General features: G+C 43.9%; 1 protein-coding gene across 1 annotated transcript in view; it reads right to left on the bottom strand.

Annotated features, from left to right (window-relative positions):
* UBA7 (ubiquitin like modifier activating enzyme 7) overlaps positions 1-19,169 on the bottom strand; it is a 50,063-nt gene that overhangs the window by 26,924 nt on the left and 3,970 nt on the right. Inside the window, exons 3-13 of the mRNA XM_056857450.1 lie at positions 17,082-17,216; positions 16,116-16,222; positions 15,775-15,865; positions 15,473-15,617; positions 14,998-15,095; positions 14,530-14,680; positions 14,242-14,396; positions 9,949-10,059; positions 7,568-7,648; positions 1,541-1,696; positions 1,123-1,288 (exon numbers count right to left, since the gene is read on the bottom strand). Of these exons, the coding sequence (XP_056713428.1) occupies positions 1,123-1,288; positions 1,541-1,696; positions 7,568-7,648; positions 9,949-10,059; positions 14,242-14,396; positions 14,530-14,680; positions 14,998-15,095; positions 15,473-15,617; positions 15,775-15,865; positions 16,116-16,222; positions 17,082-17,216 (1,396 nt within the window). The remainder of the gene's footprint in view (positions 1-1,122; positions 1,289-1,540; positions 1,697-7,567; positions 7,649-9,948; positions 10,060-14,241; positions 14,397-14,529; positions 14,681-14,997; positions 15,096-15,472; positions 15,618-15,774; positions 15,866-16,115; positions 16,223-17,081; positions 17,217-19,169) is intronic.

The raw sequence follows: 19,169 nt of genomic DNA, 5'->3' as shown, positions 1-19,169 counted from the left end.
GTGGGAGCTACCCTGCTTATTCAAGCCTTCTTGCCTCTTGAGGTAGTCCTCCTGGCTCTTTCTTGATCTTGAACTTAATATCAATCAGCAGCAATCTTATGCACACCTACCTGGGAGTAGGACCTAAACCCCTAATGGGACAAGTAAACATGCATAAGATTTACATGAAGAAATGAAGCTGCTGGTCTATCAAACTCAGTACAGTCTACTCTGACTGACAGTGGCTTTCCAGGGTCTCAAGCAGAGGCCTTCCAGATCACCTGCTACCTGATCCTTTTAAATGGAGATTCTGAGAATTGAACCTGGGACCTTCTGCATGCAGACCAGATTCTCTGCCATTCAGCCATAGCCCTTCCGCTGACACCTCACTGTATAGCCCTTTGTGAAGCATTCCTGACCTCTAGGGACACGTTAACTTTTCTTCCAAGAGGCACCAGGTGGCCAGCACAAAGCAGACCATCAAGATCTATCTTGCATCCAGCTAATAGCCAGCCTACAATGCTCTTCTTCTGCTCCTTTAAAAAGGTTATGCCCTGAGCCCCAGGGTATGGCTGGGAAGGCACATGCAATAACAGACTTCCTGAAGTCAAAGAGGCCTGGGTCTGGTCATGCTGGAATGAGGAACTGCCTGGGAACCCAGTGGATGCGGGCTTGCGTTCCATGATAGAAGAAGGAGGGATCTAAATTAAATAAATATCTAAAATTCTTTTTCACCCACAAGGTTATATCAAAAGAAGTATGCAGCAGCTGGTATTAGTGACTCAAACACAAGAGTGAGGGTAGAGTGGACAGGGCTTTCAGTTACCACAAGGGTGTTTGTATCTACACAGTTCTCTATTCTTGCCAAGATTCCTTCCCTCGATTGCCCATTTTTGCTGCATTCCAGCTTTCCTTATTCTTCACCACAGTAGCACATGCTACCAAAAAAGCCAAAGCCCTGTTGAAACTGAAATACTGTCTGTGAAGTGCTTTGAAAACATTTCACAAACACTGAGCAAATGGTTATTCATATTAAGTCAACGCCTCCAAAGAAATCCACTTTACACATTTCATTCTGAACATGGTATGACCATACCCACAGTACAGCGGGATAATCATTGGCATGCCATCTGGAACACTCACTGGCTTGCAGGCTGTCCAGGGCAGTGGCTACGCCATCCAAGCCAAGGAAGAATTCATCTCCATAGTAGCACTCAGTATCAGGCCCAACCTGATTTTGCTCAGCTGTTATAGTGACATAGGGATTCATGAGCTTTATGGCAGCTGCTGCCACTTCTGACTTCTGCTTCTGTAGAGACAAGGAGAATATTATTAAGTGGAGCTAGAATGGAAATCAACAAAAATTACTCCATTTGGTTAATTGCCTAAAGTCATTAGCTAAGGTAACATGAGAACGGCTACGAGCCTAGATTCTTCTTTTCAGCATAGTGAATGGCATTTTAATATTCCTTGAGACACATAGCTTAGTCAAACTGCCCCTCCCCCCATACACACACATTTCCCCATGCTTCTTTCTCACCATCATCTCTGCATGACTTACAGACACATCCTGCAGTCGATAGAGGAACTGACGGTTGAGGTTGGAATATTCAATGGTGTCCATGTCTGTCACAGTGATGCTCCCACCCTCACCAGCAGCCAAGCCAATCATTGCAAAGTTCTTCAAGAGTTCACAGCCAATGGCACCCGCTCCTACCTGAGGAAGAGGCAGTAAGAGTGACACATGACCTTCTAAATGCAGACCTGAGCTTAGTTGATCTCAGTATCTCCTGAGGTAGGGTGGAGATAAGGGGACAGGAAACGCTTTCAAGACATGTGGCTGTTTCTGGTGTAAGATGTTCCTTCATGTAAGTCTGCTGGATTGACTCCTAAGCAGAAATATGTGTAGAAAGCAGTTATGCAGAATATACCCTTTGATCGCATTTCTTTCCTGGGAAACTTAAGTTGGCTTTCAGTTCTAACATGATGTTTTCTACTTGTGTTCCTCCACATTCTTCCTTCAGGGAGTGGAAGGGAGCACACATTTTGTGTGTGTGTGTGTGTGTGTGTGAAGTACTGTCAAGTTGCTTCCAACTCATGGCGACCCTATGAATCAATATCCTCCAAAATGTCCTATGGTTAACAGCCTTGCTCAGGTCTTGCAGACTGAGGGCCGTAAAAGGAACAACAAATTAAGTTCATGCTGTTTGTGAAAAATGGCACCCACTCCTACACATTTTATACTGCAGATGCTCATTAGCAAAAACTTGTGAAAAATGGAAAATATTTGTCTTCAAAATACATTTTTGCTTCCATATGGCATTCTGAACCATAATTTGCAACAAAACGAGAACTTGAAGGGAAACCTGAAACCTCATCTGATCTATGTGCCAATTCATCAAATGTGTATAACACATAAAGAACAATGTGAGATGTTCAAACAAGAAAAAGGAGTAAAACCAGGATGTAATATCAACCCAACCCTCTTTTATCTTATAAATCAACTATCTTCCAAACCTTTTTGAAACTGCTGCGAAGTCCAGGATTACCAACATATGACTCAGCAACACACCGCCTGTAACACACTAGTGACCTCACCATGCTCTCACCTACACAAGTAGAGACCTGTGTGGAAGCTTGAACCAGAAAGCTAGGGGAAAATGCCCTACTTAAGAACATAAGAAAACCCATGCTGGATCAGACCAAGGTCCATCAAGTCCAGCAGTCTGTTCACACAGTGGCCAACCAGGTGCCTCTAGGAAGCCCCCAAACAAGACAGCTGCAGCAGCACTGTCCTCCCTGTGTTCCAAAGCACCTAATAGGCATGCTCCTCTAGTATTCATTTTGACTAGTAGCCATGGATAACCCTCTCCTCCATGAACATGTCCACTCCCCTCTTAAAGCCTTCCAAGTTGGCAGCCATCGCCACATCCTGGTGAACTTCATGAGGGGGAAAATAAATTCCACAGCAGTCAAGAAGAAGCACTACAATGGCAATCCTTTGCAATGGCAATGGAAGTAAATCCCGTTGGAACTATTCATGCCCACATTTTGAGGGATACTGTTCCCTAATCAGCTGGACATGGAGTTATAACTTTGGTTCCATACTGAAAAAATACAGAACTATGTCCTCCTTTCAGATCCTGCAAAGCCCCATCCTAAGAGAGATTCTTACGGTGCAATCCTATGCAGAGTTACTTTAGGATGGCACTGGAAGTATATTTATTCAGTAGTAAGTCCCACTTAATGCAAAGGTATAGAACTGTTTCCTCCCAGCAACTGGCAGCATCACAATTAATCCTTTAATCAGTCATTTCCTGATCTCATTAGGAACAGTAATCCCACTATTTGCTCTTTATTTTATTTTATTTTATTTTTAAGTGATCTGTCAGCGTGGCTATTTCATTGGAGAGCACCTGCAGAGCTAAAAAGCATACTCAAATAAAATGATTCTTGATAGATTGGGAAAATGTTTAACTTGGCTTAGTGTATGGAACATTAAAAAGAGTAGGAGGGGAACAGAGATAAACAAGAAACAACCCTCCAGATGACCTGCAAGATTCGAAGTCAGGGAAACATTTCTCTCACCAGTGGAAGGAAGCAGGAGGGGATTCCAAGCTGTGTGTGTGTTAAGTGCCATCGAGTTGCTTCCGACTCATGGCAACCCTATGAAACAATGTCCTCCAAAATATCCTATTGTTAACTGCCTTGCCTAGATCTTGCAAACTGAAGGCTGTGGCTTCCTTGATTGAGTCGATCTATGTCATGTTGGGTCTTCCTCTTTTCCTAGCATTATTGTCTTTTCCAGTGACTCTTGTCTTCTCATAATGTCACCAAAGTACGATAGTCTCAGTTTAATCATTTTATCTTCTAGGGAGAGTTCAGGCTTGATTTGATTTAGAACCCACTTATCTGTCTTTTTGGCAGTTCTTGGTATCCGTTAACGCCCTCCCTCGGACCCCACATTTCAAAGGGCTGCCTCTCCATTGCTTAAAATTCAGCTAGAAGAGATATTGGAGATTCTTGATCAATGTCTTTACATTTCCATAAACAGACCCACCCACACACACACACACACCAATTTGGATCTGGAATGCAACACTAGGAAGAGGATGGCTCAAGGTCTTCTCCCACGGTTCTGATGCAACTTGGCCCTCTAGAGGTATTATTTGCCCCAATCAGTAAATATGTGACAGGAGAGCGTATAAATTCTGCGGTCCTGACCCAAAGGCCTAATCCAATCAGTGCTGCAAGGCATTTTAATTGGTTGTAAAACCAAGAAATGGTGGGGTGCTATCGACAACCTGATTGCTCCTCCTTGCCAGATGAATCAGTAGTGATTCTTTTCAAAGTTAAAAAAGAAAAAAGAAAGAAAATTTCCCATAAACAATGTCTGAAAAAAATGAAAGGCCAACAAGGAAAACACGGGTCCACAACTGTTTGTCAGGGACTCCACTAGAATTCTCTGCTATAACTTGTTTGTGCCGTTATTACAATCCAAGACAGCATGGCTATTTTGAATAGAACCTTGGTGGGATTACATCTGAGTAAGCACATTTAGGCTGGTGCTGAAAATCAACAAAAAGTGCAATTCTAAGCAGGCTTCAATGGACTTAGAGGAGTGGAACTCTGCTTTGGACTGTTCTGTAAGATGTGTTTCAAGAATGTAAAAGATGCACGTCTGGGCCTAATGATGAATGTGTTCTGCAACTTTAGGGAAGGCTATCAAAGCACTGGAGGACAAAAGCATTGCAAGTGTTTAATCAAATTAGAGTTTATACACTAATTAGATATAATCAGGGGCTTTGTATACCTGTGCCAAAAAATATCAGAATTCTGCACGCAGAAGGCTTGAATGCTATACCAAAAACAGATTAAGCAAATCAAGAAACATCATGCAAACCTGAGTCTCTTTTATAAATAGTCTATTTGCATTGTTTATTCTTACCCCAGGATTTGAGCGGAGGTAGGCAGGCATGCAGGTATTTAAAAACTGCCACAGAGGCCACAAAAAACAGCAAATATTCTTAGGAATCCACACCAAATTTCCCATAAAAGTCATGCATGCCGAACTGCAAATATAAACCTTACTGAGCATCACAATTGCCATTCACACCATAATCCAAACAGTTTTATTTTGGGGGTAGTAAAATCTGGAGTCCACCTTTAAAAATTTGATACACTTTAGGATGAAATGCTTTCAGGTTTCTTCACTGACAACTATGCAAGCAAATGTTGTATTTACAAAGAAACTTCAGCAACAGCTGCAGAGCAGATCTGGATCAGCTACTCATCATACAAAAATCATTATTCATCCTCTGGTGCAGACAACATTTCCTTCATCACAAAGCGCTGGAAAAATAGGCACTGAAGTCGAGGGAAAAGTCAACCCTGTCTCATGTCATCAATGCCCAAATGAATAAACGATCTCCGGACCGGCAAAGGGAACTATCGAAAACAAATGCAGTCTAAAAAAAAAAAAACCCCGCAGACCATGCAGGTCATTTGAGAGACCTACAGATTTCTGTGCAAGCTATTCACATTAGCAGGCAGCAGCCTCTCCATAGAGAAACAAGCAGTGATCATAACAAACTACAACTGAGAATGAGGAGGCACAAAACAGGCTTCAACCTCCCAGACGACTGCAACCAGTATAAAAGGAAACAGATACATAATCTCTGATCCACATACTCCACTGATCCACCAAACTAAATTAAATTAAACAAGGAACAGCAGTGGAGCGAAGATAGGCTGCAAGGAACACTGGAGTCTGGAGAGGGACGTCCCATCCCACCCGACTTCTCTTCATTATCTGCCTCCTCCATAATCTGCCAATGCACGCCACCCTCACCTTATATCACTGAACTGTATCAATGACACCCAAACCTTGAACCAGGGAAGACTAATGTGCTACAAATTGGGTTGAAATGAGCCTTGCAAGCTAAGTATCCATGTTGGATGCATTGACCACTTCACACTTGCCAGAGCAAAGGAGACCCAAGGCAATGCTGATCCCTCCTCTCTGTTAAAATATGGGCAGAAACATCATAGAATCATAGAAACAGAGTTGGAAGGGACTTCCAGGGTCATCTAGTCCAACCTCCTGCACAATGCAGGAAAATTCACAACTACCTCCCCCACACACATACCCAGTGGCCCCTTCTTCATGCCCAGAAGATAGCAAAAAAACCTCCAGGATCCCTGACCAATCTGGCCTGGAGCAAAATTACTTCCTGACCCCACAGTGGTAATTGGCATTAACCTGGGCATGTAAGAAGGGCATGTAAAAACCTCCAAAGAAGGAGAGCCCACCACCTCCCAAGGAAGCCTGTTTCATAAGGGACCACAGTTAGTCAGGAAGTTCTTCCTAATGTTTAGCCGAAAACTCTTTTGATTTAATTTCAACCCGCTGGTTCTGATCCAACCTTCTGGGGCAGCAGAAAACAACTCTGCACCAACCTCTATATGACAGCCCTTCAAGAACTTGATGGTTATTATATCACTTCCAAGTTGTCTCCTCTCCAGGCTAAACCTACCAACCTCCTACCTTTCTTCATGGTCTCCAGGCCCCATGGTCTCCAGACCCCTCACCATCTTGTGGCCGTCCTCTGGACACATTCCAGTTTGTCTACATCCCTTTAAAACTGTGGTGCCCAAAACTGAACACAGTATTCTACATCATGCCAAGAGAGGAAATAAAAATAAGGAAGCGCCACCATTCTGCACTCCAGTGGGATGGTGTGGGGGAATCCCAGAAGCATCATTGTCCAGAAGCAGTGGTCCCATTCTCATGCCTGATTGAGTTGGGAAAGCAAACAGCAGGTCTGTAGGAGTTAATATTAGCTGGGCTACAGAAGTATAGCCCTTCATGTTGCCTCTTTGCAAAGTACCAATGCCAAACAGCCCTGCACATTTGTTCCTCTTGGGTCATGTCTTTAATATATTTCACATTAATGCACTTTACACGAAGAACCACAGTAGCCATCATGTTTACGAAAGATATTCCTTCCCCCCACCCCGCATGTTTCAACTAACACCTTAAGTAGAAAGATCTCAGCCGCTGCTCTTGTGATTACAAAAACTACAATGTACTCTTTCTCCATTAATTATGAAAGAAGCCCCTGGAGTCTTTCAAAAAACTTGCTCAAGCGGCTAGAGATCTACCAGTATTTTTGAAGGAACTTGCATGAGAAGCTATTTAGGTGTGATAGCTGGTTATACTGCACCAGCATTTAATTTTCTTAAGGACAGTTGAGCCTTCTAGAAGAAGTTACCTAAGAAGGATGTAGACTGTTTTTAGGAAAAAGTTGAGAAGTCTTCTAGTGATATTTATGGTATTACTGTCTGTCTTACTTTACAGCAAAGGGCTGAACTATACAACTCACTGTATTCTCCCAACTCTCTGATTGTGGGTCCCATTTACTGCTAACATACTAGGCCCTCTCCTTGCTTCCTGTCCCCTTCTTACAGGCCTAACCCACATACGTCACACTTATAACAAGCAACCCCCCCACAATCCTGTTTGCTCTTGGGACCTCTTCATCTTCATGCGACCACCCTGATCCCACATCCAGCCCGTCCAACTCACCACAAAGTATTTCTGCTTCCCAAGCCGTTCCTGGAAGTCAGCACCAAAAATGGCAATTTGCCCATCATAGCGGCTGTCGAGCTGTCAGAAAACAGAGATGGCAGGCATTAGGGATACAAAAGGAATGCTCCGGACAGGGGGAAATAGGAGGTTAATGCAGTTTTTAAGGGGCCAGTCACTAACAGCTCTAACAGGTTCAGAATTGGGTCTCCTTTTGAACAGGAGTTCAATCAAGTAACAAAAAGAGCTTTCTCGCAGCCGAAAGTGATTGACGTCGAGAGGGATGATCTACCGGAAGAAGTACAACATGGAAGTCCACCATGAGCAGACTCAATGACTAAACAAGATTGTGTCAGGATGAGATAGGTTTGCTTATCCATGTGTCTGACCAGTCTATGCATTGGCTTGCATCCACCAGAACATTTTTGTGGATGGAAGGATTTTCACTTGCACGACTTTTGCACTCCCCTCCACTGCAGCCCCAAATGCCCCACAAAACGCTGCTCAAGGGGGGCAGGAGACCCAAAGGAACAGCATTTAGGGGAATTTGGAGCTGTACAGGAGGGGAAGGTGAGAACATCACACTTCCTGGACAGAAATCCTTCTGTCTGCAGAAACACTCTGTCAGATTCAACCCATAGAGTTGAGGGCAGGGTTTCTTATTTTAACATGAAAGGGAGCACGGAGGTACAGCGAGCAGATCCACACTGTCTGTAGGCAGAAAGATTATCATGAGGGAATCTAAGGATATGCTGGGGAAGTCACTGTAAATCAGTGTGAAACAGCAACATACTACAGATAAGGGCCCAAACCACACATGATGCTGAAGGTCCATGACCAGATTACCAGATGTGTTAATTGAGCTACAAAAAGCTTCTGTAGAGGCCCCCAGTATGGACTCAGGCCTGCAGGGGGAGAATTAACTCTTTCCCTCTGTGCTGTTTGCCCAGTCACAAATGGATGCTTTAAACCCCAAGAAGGCAAAACGTCAGGCACAATATGGATATCAGGATGGTTACAGTGGTTAGAGTGTCGGACTAGAACTTGGGAGATCTGGGTTCAAATCCCAACTCAGCCATGCAGCTCACTGGGTAATGTTGGAGCATTCACCCTCTCTCTGCCTAACCTACCTCCCAGGATTGTTGTAGGGATAAAATGGGGGAGAGCCTGTGCTCCTTAGAGAATAAAATTATCTCCATCACTATCCCCCTCTTGGTGGTGCAGGAAACAATGGAATCCCTACCACCACCTGGCAACAACTCTTTCTCCACAGTTGAGCTGTGGTGCTCAAAGCACTGTAGCTCAGCTGGCGGCGGGGGGGGGGGGATCTGGTTAAAGAGCTTGGAAGGGAAGCGAATGTAGAGCTTAGCTCTGTCCCCTCCCTGGATCAGCGGCAGGGAGGGTCCACAAGGAAACTCTACCCACAGTCCCCTTTGAGCCAGCTCCGGCTTAGACAGGGAAAGTACACTGCATCATGCTCAGGGCATAATGTCATGTGGAAGCTCCCCCCAAAAGCTGAGGCATCCAGCTGGCCACAAAGGGCAAAACCCCCATGTGGAAGCAGCAAATGTTGAATACAATCTGCGGCATAAAATAATTTTAAAAAGAGAGTAGGCTGTAAAATGCCAGATACCAAGAGGATGGCAAATGAGCCAAGAAAAGTTTTTGCCTGGTGCCTCGAAGTCAATAAAGTCAGTGGCAGGTGATTCTCAAAGGGCAGGGCATGCCACAACCAGGGAACCACAACTGAGAAAGCCTCGTTCCTACGCATCACTTGCCTCAGTTCTATTGACGAGAGCACTGAGAGAAGGGCTCGGGGTGATAAGCCCTGTAGTTGGTGGGCAGGACTGTAGGGGACTCAAGAGAAGACAGTCCAGGCACCTTGATCCCAAGCCATTTTGGGCTGTAAAAGGTAAGTGCCAGTACTTGGACCTGGGCCTGGTAACATGCGAGATTTTACCCACAATCTGATTTATTTAATGAATGAATTTAATTCAGAAGGGGGTGCCTGGTATAACCCTAGGGGGACAAGGCTGCCACAGGCCCACTTGTGGCTAAAGCCTTAGCTCGTCCTTATTTACTTGTATGCCCCTTTTGATGTCAATATCAGACACACACCACCATATTCACATGTTATGAGAATTGAGAAGACACATTAACAACAGTTGTGGCTGTCCACATCATGTCAGCTTTGGGCTCTAACTCTCTCCAGCAAATGAAAGGCGGCGGTGATGGCGGTGGGGAAAGATATACATTGCCAGAACCCTTTCCAGATTGAAAGTTGACATAAAAGAGGGGGCTATATATAAACAGAGCTCTGACCCCATCCAAGTAGAGAGACTGTGATGGAAAAGTACAAACAGAAGAGCTTTATCACTCACTGGAGCGCAGTTTTCCTCAGTCAGCAACACACCATGGTCCTCCTCAGGCAAGCATTCATAGGCATCAAAATACAGCCACTGGTCCAGAGGAGTGAATTTCCCAGAGGTTGCCTGCAGGTATAACATGAGGGGAGAAATTTACTCAGACATTCCTATGGAGGAACTGCATTTTTTTTGGGGGGGGGGGGATGGAAGGCTGTTTCTCTCAAGGGTCACAGAAGCCTCGAGAACAATCACACCATAAAGCTTGCCACCTTTGATCCTTGAGCAGGGTCTTGTGCCTTTAACAAATACTTAACAGGCAGAAATTCAATAGGAAAAGCCCTTATGCCTTCATCTCAATGCCAGCAAGAGCTGCATTTTCCATTTCCTGCCTGTTGTTAACCAGTTCAAAAGCACACGAGCCCTGCCATTGAGAGAAAATGAAATGGTATAACTCTCATCACTCTTCACAACTTCGGGAAGGTCACAATGGCAGCAGACACTGCTGGCCAACCAGTTGTCATGGAACTCCAATGAGTTCCCTGTCTCTCTAACTGTGGCCAGAAAGCAAATTATTCAGCACTAAAGAACACACGTGAAAAACAAAGCAGAAATTCAAATCCTCAGATATTGGATGCAACTGGTAACTTGGCTAGTTCGTACTCCGCTGTGCTTTGAGATCATCCCATGAAAAACTAACTTCTCATAGGTTTAAATAATCAGATTCCTGATTATAGCTATGGGAAGGAGTTTTCCATTTGTTATATGAATGAACTGACTGAAAAAATCCTCAGCAGAAAGTCAGATTTTAAAAAAAATGACATGGGGTGAAGGCTTGTGCTCAGAGGCCAATGGAGGTAGGGTAGGGAGAAAAGAAGAGGGAAAACTGGCAGAAAGAAAATAGCTGGAGCCAAATCTTTCTGAGAAGCCTGGGAACAAGATATGGGATGTTGCAAGGCAAAGTTAACCTTCCCACACTGACATCTGGTAAAGTTAATAATAACAGTAACACTGGTAAACCAATCCATCCTCTATTCCATTCACCATCAGATCCCGCACTTCAGCCAGCTAGCCATGAGATGACTCATTTCCATACTGTTAAAGATTTATTCTATTGTCAGCCAAACTTGAGGTGCTGCAGGAGAGCTGGGAGTCAGTCCCTCCTGTCATTTAACAACTCTAAAGAATCCAATATTCCACTCTGGAACACAGGTGAGATCTTGCCTAACCTGAGCCACAAAATAATCACAGATTATGCTCCCTGTTTGGGATCTTCAGCACCAATGCCAGATCCTGATCTCACAACACTTTTCAGATATACAAATGTGTTAAGAGTGTTCAAAGCACTTCACATACTGTACTTCAGTAACCTCTAAAGGTCAGCATTGTCACCCTCCAGATTCAAGGATTGCAGCTGAGATCCAATGCCTTGCCTAAAGACCTCTACCAATTTAATGGTTGCAGCAAAAATTGAACCAGGGATTTAGGATTGCACTGTTAGTCTCTTAAGCCCTTTTCAGTCATTACTATCAACTTTGCACAAGGAGAGATCACAAACAGTGTGATCCTCTTGATTCAAGGGGTTTCCATGTTGTTTGAGTAGGGTAACATGGGTATTTTTCTGCTCTGGTTTACACAACTGGAAACCCCCATTTTAGAGTACCTATTTGCACAAACCAAGGCTAGAAAATACAAGCATTGTCTGTTCACACAACTGTCCACACACATCAAGAGGATTGCACTCTGAGCAATCTCTCCTTACCCACAGTTGATCATAATGAAGGAAAAGTGCTTTAGGCACAGTGCTATACCAGCTTGCATGCTGTGTAATTACATTTAATGGACCTAAACTATGCTCATGGGCAGCAGGAGGTATGTGAAAGAACAAAATGCTAAAACCAGGGTATTCAATCCTGTTAATGTAAAAAAGAGGGAAAATAGGCTCATAACAACGCAATCATTCCACTCTTCACTATTAAGAACTAAATCAAACGTTAACATCAAATGATAACAGACCTCTCCTAGATATGAGTCTGGAATATACACAGAGACAAGCAGGCAAGCACTGACTAGACTTAAATAGAGTACCCTTAAGAGGGTCCTTCTTTTGATAACAATGCCTGCTGGGTGGTGGTCCTGCTTATTGATAGAACTGATTGTGGGACAAGCCCATCTTTAAATATCAGAGAAGTCTCCTATTTTAAAAACTGTCCTAAAGCTTGAGATGCCATCTAGTGGCCTTTCTACAAAACAGATAGAAAACCATCACATATACTCAGTGAACAAAAAGGCTGTACCCACACTGTAGAAATTCTCTATATTGCATTAACTCTTTCTGCATTTCCCCCCTTCCATGCCACTGTGGGCTTTTTTTTTTTTTTTGAGGGCCTCTTAAAAATCAATAAACGATGTAGTGCTTTAACATTATAGCACTATAGCAATTATCATGTTTTTAAAGCCTCACAAAGCTCTCTGTGCAGTGGGGGAAATGGTGACTGTGAGGGGCTTGAAGAAGGAATATGCTGCTGTGGGCAGCCTGTGACCTTTGAAAATCCACACTTCCCATCCAGATGGCGTGATAAGGCACTTGGACTATGTTCTTATCAAAAAGATTGTTGAAAAGCAGATTTGGAAAGGACAGGAAAAGGCTGATTTGAGCACAAATAGAACATGATCTTGTATGGATGTTCCCAAAAAAGTTCTCCAGTTTGGAAACCAAAGTGGAGAAAAACCTCCATGTAAAAGTAGTCAAAGAAAGAAAGGTTTATAATCTAATTCAAAAGGGACTACGCATCCCTTGCTATGTCTTACTTTACCTGCTCTTGCTGAGTGAATAAAAACTACATATGGGTAGGAGATGGAAGATTCGAAAATGAAATTAGGCATTATATTTTACATTTTTTAAGCAATGAAATCCAAAACAATGTTTTGTTTTAGATTATTATAAAGGATTGTAAGATATGCTTTAAACAATAAAAGTTCTAGAGCAGATGAAGGTCCTTGTTTTCCTGCTTCTATTTTGAAAATGTATGTATGGGGAGCAGTCAGAAACCATGCAGGAGTGGCTCCAAATATTATTAGAAACAGATGTGTGAATACTTCCTACTTCCAGTGTTTGCACTTCAGTGTAATGCCTGAGGGAGAACTTGCACATGGAAAATTCACAAACTGCATGTGAATCTCCCTCCTGTGAATTTTTCATGATCTCACATTGGAACTGCCAACAGCAGCACCTCAAACAGCATAAGGCCCTCACACAGCCAGTTACTGACACTTCAGAGAATGTCTGAAGGAGCTCTGAGGTACACATCTTGATAACGGGGGAACAATTTGATGCATATCACAGTGCCATACTACACAATACAATTTCTAATACTTCAGTCCAGAGCTATTTGCCCTCGGGCTCAGGAAAAATTATGCAGAAGGCAGGAGTTTCATCTCCACATACTACAGTCCCAAGCCAAATTGGGTCCCCACAGACTTTTAAAACACCGTTCCCTACAGCTTCAGTGTGAAAGCAGGTTGTGTCCCAGAAACCCAGGCCTAGCTCATGATTGTATCATGTAGTCTGGCCCTTATACATGAGCCTGGCCAAGCTCCAGATGTTTCTGGGAACTAAACCACATGCCACAGGTGTATGCCAGTTTTTATGTTCCATACATACAAAAATCTCAAGAAGTAGCCCTTGCAAAACTGAAAGTTAATTGCCTCGTATCTCTCCTCATTTAAAATTGCCTAATTGTAAGTATGTTTTTTTTTTTTTTAAATCAGTTGACAATCATATCTGGTTATTCCAAAAGAAAACCAGTTAGATTGGTTCACAAAGGACAGGCAACAACCTGAATGTCAATGGTGACACAGAGGTAAGCGGGTCATGGAGATGGGATACTTGCCTTTCTTAGTAGGAAACAAAGCTGCCACTCCTGGGCTCCATTGGGAAATATTCTGGTGACTCAGTTATAATTGCTGTCCTGGGTATGTTTCTGCCTGTTTGTTACTTAACAACCAGTGAAATGTTTCGCTGCTTCTTGTAGAGGAAAAACATCTCGCTGGACCCTCCTAATGCTACAATCTGTGGCCTGGATAGCCTACGTGAAAAAAATTAGTGGCCTGTACATCAGCAACAGCAACAGCTTCGGCTACCAAATGCAGTATCCACAATCAATGGTGTTGAAAGAGGATCGGGGGCCCCTTGGTATCCCACCCCTATTGCTGTAGTGCTTCTCAGGGCCCAGTTGCACAATGGGAAATGTCCTCCAAACATAACAAAAGGCTGCCTGTGTAGTTTCTTCACGTACTGCCACTACTCACCTTCAGCACCTCATGGGCAGCTACAGCTCCAATGAAGGCCGTGATAGGATTTAGGTCACCAGTACATCCATATGCAAATGTCCGTACCAGATCCTCAGCCAGGGGCTCCTGATCCAAAGATAGAGTCTGTGCTAGCTTCACCATCTCTTCTGCATCTTCCTGCCAAGAAATAATGGTGGATGAGGCTGAGCAAGATATCTTTTTGAGGACGACCATAATGGTTACTTGGAGAAGAGGTAATGACATAATTTGCAGAACGAAGCAGGAGGGGGGAAAGTCTAGAGAGACTTGCCTGATTCTTCAGCCTAGGCAGATGCTTCATTTTGCTCTGGAATAAATGCAGTGCCCAGAAGGCCATGTGAAGGGTATGATAGCGAGACATTTCCCCTGCATCAGGAGTCTTGATCTTGGGACTTCTCATGGAGATGCACAAGGAATCCTGTCAGTACAGAGATCAATGGACAGAAGTACCTAATTCATGTCCTTTCCAAGAACACTGAACTCCTTCCTCTGTTCCACAGTTTTCTGTAAGGGGTCCTTATCTCAGAGAACCAGGCCCAGGCTCTAGAACGTAGTTCCAATTGGCCTTCCCTAGTGAAGTGGATTTTTGGGCCTCTAGCTAAAAAGTTCTGCCAGATGATATGATTACACAGACTCCATCAGGCCGTATGTGAAGGCCTCTGTGAAGTAGCTTGAAAGGGATAGCCTTGTTTTCCTACCCCCTTAAATTCCTCAGGTTTTGAAATCAGTACTTACAAAGGAGCGCTGTTGAGGCATCTCGACTTGGGTGATGATCCCACCACTTTTATATGGAGAAAAGGAAGATGTATCCCCAATCTCCAAGCTGTACTGTCCTAAACAAAGTGCACAAAGAATAGGACTCCACTGTGTTTTCTGAGTAGGTCAATATGACTGGAGTAAAATAAAAGCAAGCAATCCATTTGCAACTAATACAGCCTTCACAACACAGGCCTCTCTATTTTGTCTGAAGTCATCTTGATCTACCAAACATATGAATCTCACCCATACTGAAGTCCTGCAGCATCCACCTGATACGAGAATAATAATGCAGCCTTCTGTACACATCGTATCCCACCACCTTTCTCTCAAAGTCATCCCTCATAAACTATTCCTTCCTATTAATAGTCCTATTCCCCTCATCACACTATCTTCTGTGGGCTGATGTGTACTGCCCATACAGTTGTAGAAAAGGAAGCAGAGGTCATGTTACCAGCCACACGGATTGGATGTGGCTCCCGGTCATTGAGTTCAGTCATCCCTTCAACCTCTCTGAATGTCACCCAGTCGCCATCCTCAAACTGGTGGCCTTGTCCCTGCTCATCCTCCCGGGCCACTGTCAACACGCCAGGGTTACCCTTTGAAGAAAAGATACAGGGGAATGTGTTTACTCCTGGATCATAAGGTTATAGTCTCCATGGAAATATATAGACTGGATAAAGGACAAGAAGCACAAGAAGTGAGACATGGGCAGGACAGCAAATTCACTAGGCAAAGTCAGAAGAACTTAACTACCTGGGTTATGTGCTGAATGACAGCAGAGACAGGTTCAGCCTCAGAAGCATCATAAAACACAAAGTTTTCTCCAAAATCACAGAAGAGCTGCCTAGAGTATAGAGGAAAGGCAAAAGAGGTCATGCTGCTTTCCCATAGGGGTGCACTCTATTACTGCACCACACTCGAGCTGCCCCTTCGCTATCATGAAAAGCATCTCTTCACAGAGGCCCTCCACCCTACAGTGTCCCCCAGCACCATACTGGAAGTTTATATGAGAGTTTCTCTCCAATGGGGTATCTCTCCCCCCACCAATGCAATACCCCCTTCTAGGCACAGGACAGCACTCGCTCAGCACATACCCAGCCAGGCCCTTTGTGTCAGCAAGGACAAAGCGGATGTTGTTTGCGTGGCAAAAATCATTGATACGTAGCTGCTCCTCCAAGGGTGAGTTGGTCAGGACTACAACCTGCAGTGAAAGTTGGAGTTTAGCCCTGGATGGGGTCTGGCTGGGTGCAAAAGGGCCATCTGCCCGCAGAAGGCCTTAAGAAACAGCACAGGAAAGGCCCTTCCCGAAGCAACCCATGGCCATCCTCCTGTGCTGCTGGTGGCTGGGAGCAAGCTGTCCTTGCAGCAGGGGTATAGCATGGATCCAGCTACAGGTGAAACAGATCCAGAAGGTGATAACATGTAAAAGGGAGACCCATTGCCTCCTCCCACACCACCAGCAGCCACAAGAAAGCAGAGCCCCTGAGGCGCATCAGCACCCTCCTCATTGTGTTGCCTCTAGCAGCTGCTTGGGTGACTTCAACGAAAGAATCGGCCCTGATACCACAGAGTATAGCACAGCTAGTCCATCCCACCACTGCCACATGAGCTGAGTAATCTTGACATTGACCAAGGGTTTGGGGGCCCGCTATAGAACAAAATAGTTACTAGCTCCGAAGGATAACTGACCCTTGTACTGCCACTACCAGACACACTTGGGCACAGGCCTACAGGCTTGCTTGTAACTGCAGCACAAGAAGCAGAAGCCACCACAGTAGGTTTGGATAAAATCCTGTGTAAATACCAGATACTGACATGTATCCAGCCCTTGGATGGAAGACGTTCCTCCAGCCTAAGGAGCCTACCTCCAACTTAAGGGGCTCTTCATCCAATGGAAGAGCCCCTCACATTGCAGGAAGGCTCTTTAGGCTGGAGGAAGACTCGCAGCACTAGGATGCATGCTACTGTGATGCCCTACAGAGGTGCCACCAAATCTGCCTTCCTCTCCCTCTCTGCGGGATGACGCATGTCATGACACACACACACAGCTCTGTCCCTACCTGGAAGTCAGACAAGAAGCTCTCAGACAGCCCTTCAGTGTAGGGTATCACAGGCACATAGCTGTTCAGTTCTGCAAGGTGGCGCTGTGAAACCACAGCTCGATTCTGCCCCACATCTTTCTCGGACAGGTAGAACTGAAGACAGACAGCAATGTTAAGAGTGAAAAAAACTATGGTCTTGTTATAGGCACACCAGACACAACTTCATAGTAGAGAAAAAGCAGAGAATTTACTCTTTTAAAAAATATTTTTAAATGAATTAGTTTATTAAGGCACTACGGTATATGTTAACATGCTACAAAAGCATGACGAAATTCATACATTAAAAAACTAATAAATGGTAAAGGGCCAGGGAATGGGGGGGAGACCCCCAATGTTAAAATGGTTACATAAAAATAGCATGGAATACATGAACAGAAATTATATGAACAGAAAATACATATACTTCTACTCAGGCCACATGACCAGTACTTATTAGAGAACAGGATGGACAACTAAAAGATTAATATCTACCATTAAGCGCTGCACAGGCACTCATGGAATATTGCAAAATAATTCAAATATCTTAAATATAAGAGCAAAAATTTAACACATGGAAGCTAAAGCCATTCTAAACTGGAAATCATTTTTACCTCCCAAATACCCAGCAGTGCTTATAGCTCAGAGTTAGTGAAGTTCCCAAGTTCTAAATATTACGAAGTATTTTCATAGGTAGCCATTAAAGGTTCACGGATGGGAGCCTGCATATAGACAGATCCTCTCACACTTTCTACTCAGAGTTATATCTCAGGTGTTACAAAAAGTACGCTCTGTGCACTCACAGCTCTTATTTTGGGCTTAACAGGCAGATGTCAAACAACGCACTGCATAATGAGAATTTACTCTTTTGTTGCTTGTCCTCTTCCCAAATTGAGTGCATCGCCTGAGGTCAGACACAAGATTTGGCTGATAGTTCCATTCCCAGACTTCATGCACCATCAAACATATATTAAAAATAGGGTGTACCAATTGCTGAATCAGCAGAATATTACCAGGATTGTTTATGTTCTGTGATTGCACCATGCAAGTGTGAAATCTGGTACAGGGAATAGTAAGCAAGCAGCATCCTGAATATATTAGAATTCATTTACTTCATAAAAACAAATACGTTTCTATCCCTTATTACTGAAAAGATAGGCTTGATAATATATGGGCAACACAATGCCAGAGGAAATCTCATAAGTCAAAGGGGAGCTTGGCAATGATCAAGAGGCAAGACTTTAGTAACCCGCGGTGCACGCATCCTTCTACGTGAACTGAACGCCATGAGCTCAGAAAGGGGTCATTCTGCTTAGGACTGCACAACTGATGAAGGAGGAGGAGGAGTTGGTTTTTATATGCTGACTTTCTCTACCACTTAAGTAAGAATCAAACCAGCTTACAATCACCTTCCCTTCCCCTCCCTACAACAGAGGTAGGTGAGGCTGAGAGAGCTCTGACTAGCCCAAGGTGACCCAGCTGGCTTCATGTGGAGGAGTGGGGAATCAAACCTGGTTCTCCAGATTAGAGTCCACCGCTCCAAACCACTGCTCTTAGCCACTACACCATGCTGACTCTCATATGGGTTTTATCGCTTCCCATTGCTAGAAGAAACAGAAGTATGCATAATACTGTTACATGGTTTGTTATTTATATGCAAATATACTAATTTATCCAGATCACAGAATTTCATTTTAAAGGTGGGGGGAGATCATCTTAGCAGAATGTACATTACCCTGATGTTGCAAACACACAACTCCAAGTAGTCAAGACTTATATATGGAGGTAATGTTGAAAATGAGGGTACCAGGTTATGAGTTTTAAGATGACCCATTATGAAAATCAGCACCCAATGTGATAGCTTTTTTTCAACAAAAAGGGGAGGGAACCCTGCAAAGCACTAAAGTATTGCCTAACTACATAAGAAGACCACGGGTGAAAACGCACGGTAGCTTTAGCCTCCTTTATTTCCTGTTTCAGCCAGGATTCCGCCAAGATCGAACGCATGTTCGGCGAAAACACATGCGTTCGATCCTGGCTTAAACAGGGAATAAAGGAGGCTAAAGCGAC

The sequence above is a fragment of the Euleptes europaea genome, chromosome 1, assembly GCF_029931775.1.
Source record: "Euleptes europaea isolate rEulEur1 chromosome 1, rEulEur1.hap1, whole genome shotgun sequence".
In the NCBI taxonomy this organism is placed as follows: Eukaryota; Metazoa; Chordata; class Lepidosauria; order Squamata; family Sphaerodactylidae; genus Euleptes; species Euleptes europaea.
This window is presented reverse-complemented; position numbering and strand designations above follow the sequence as displayed.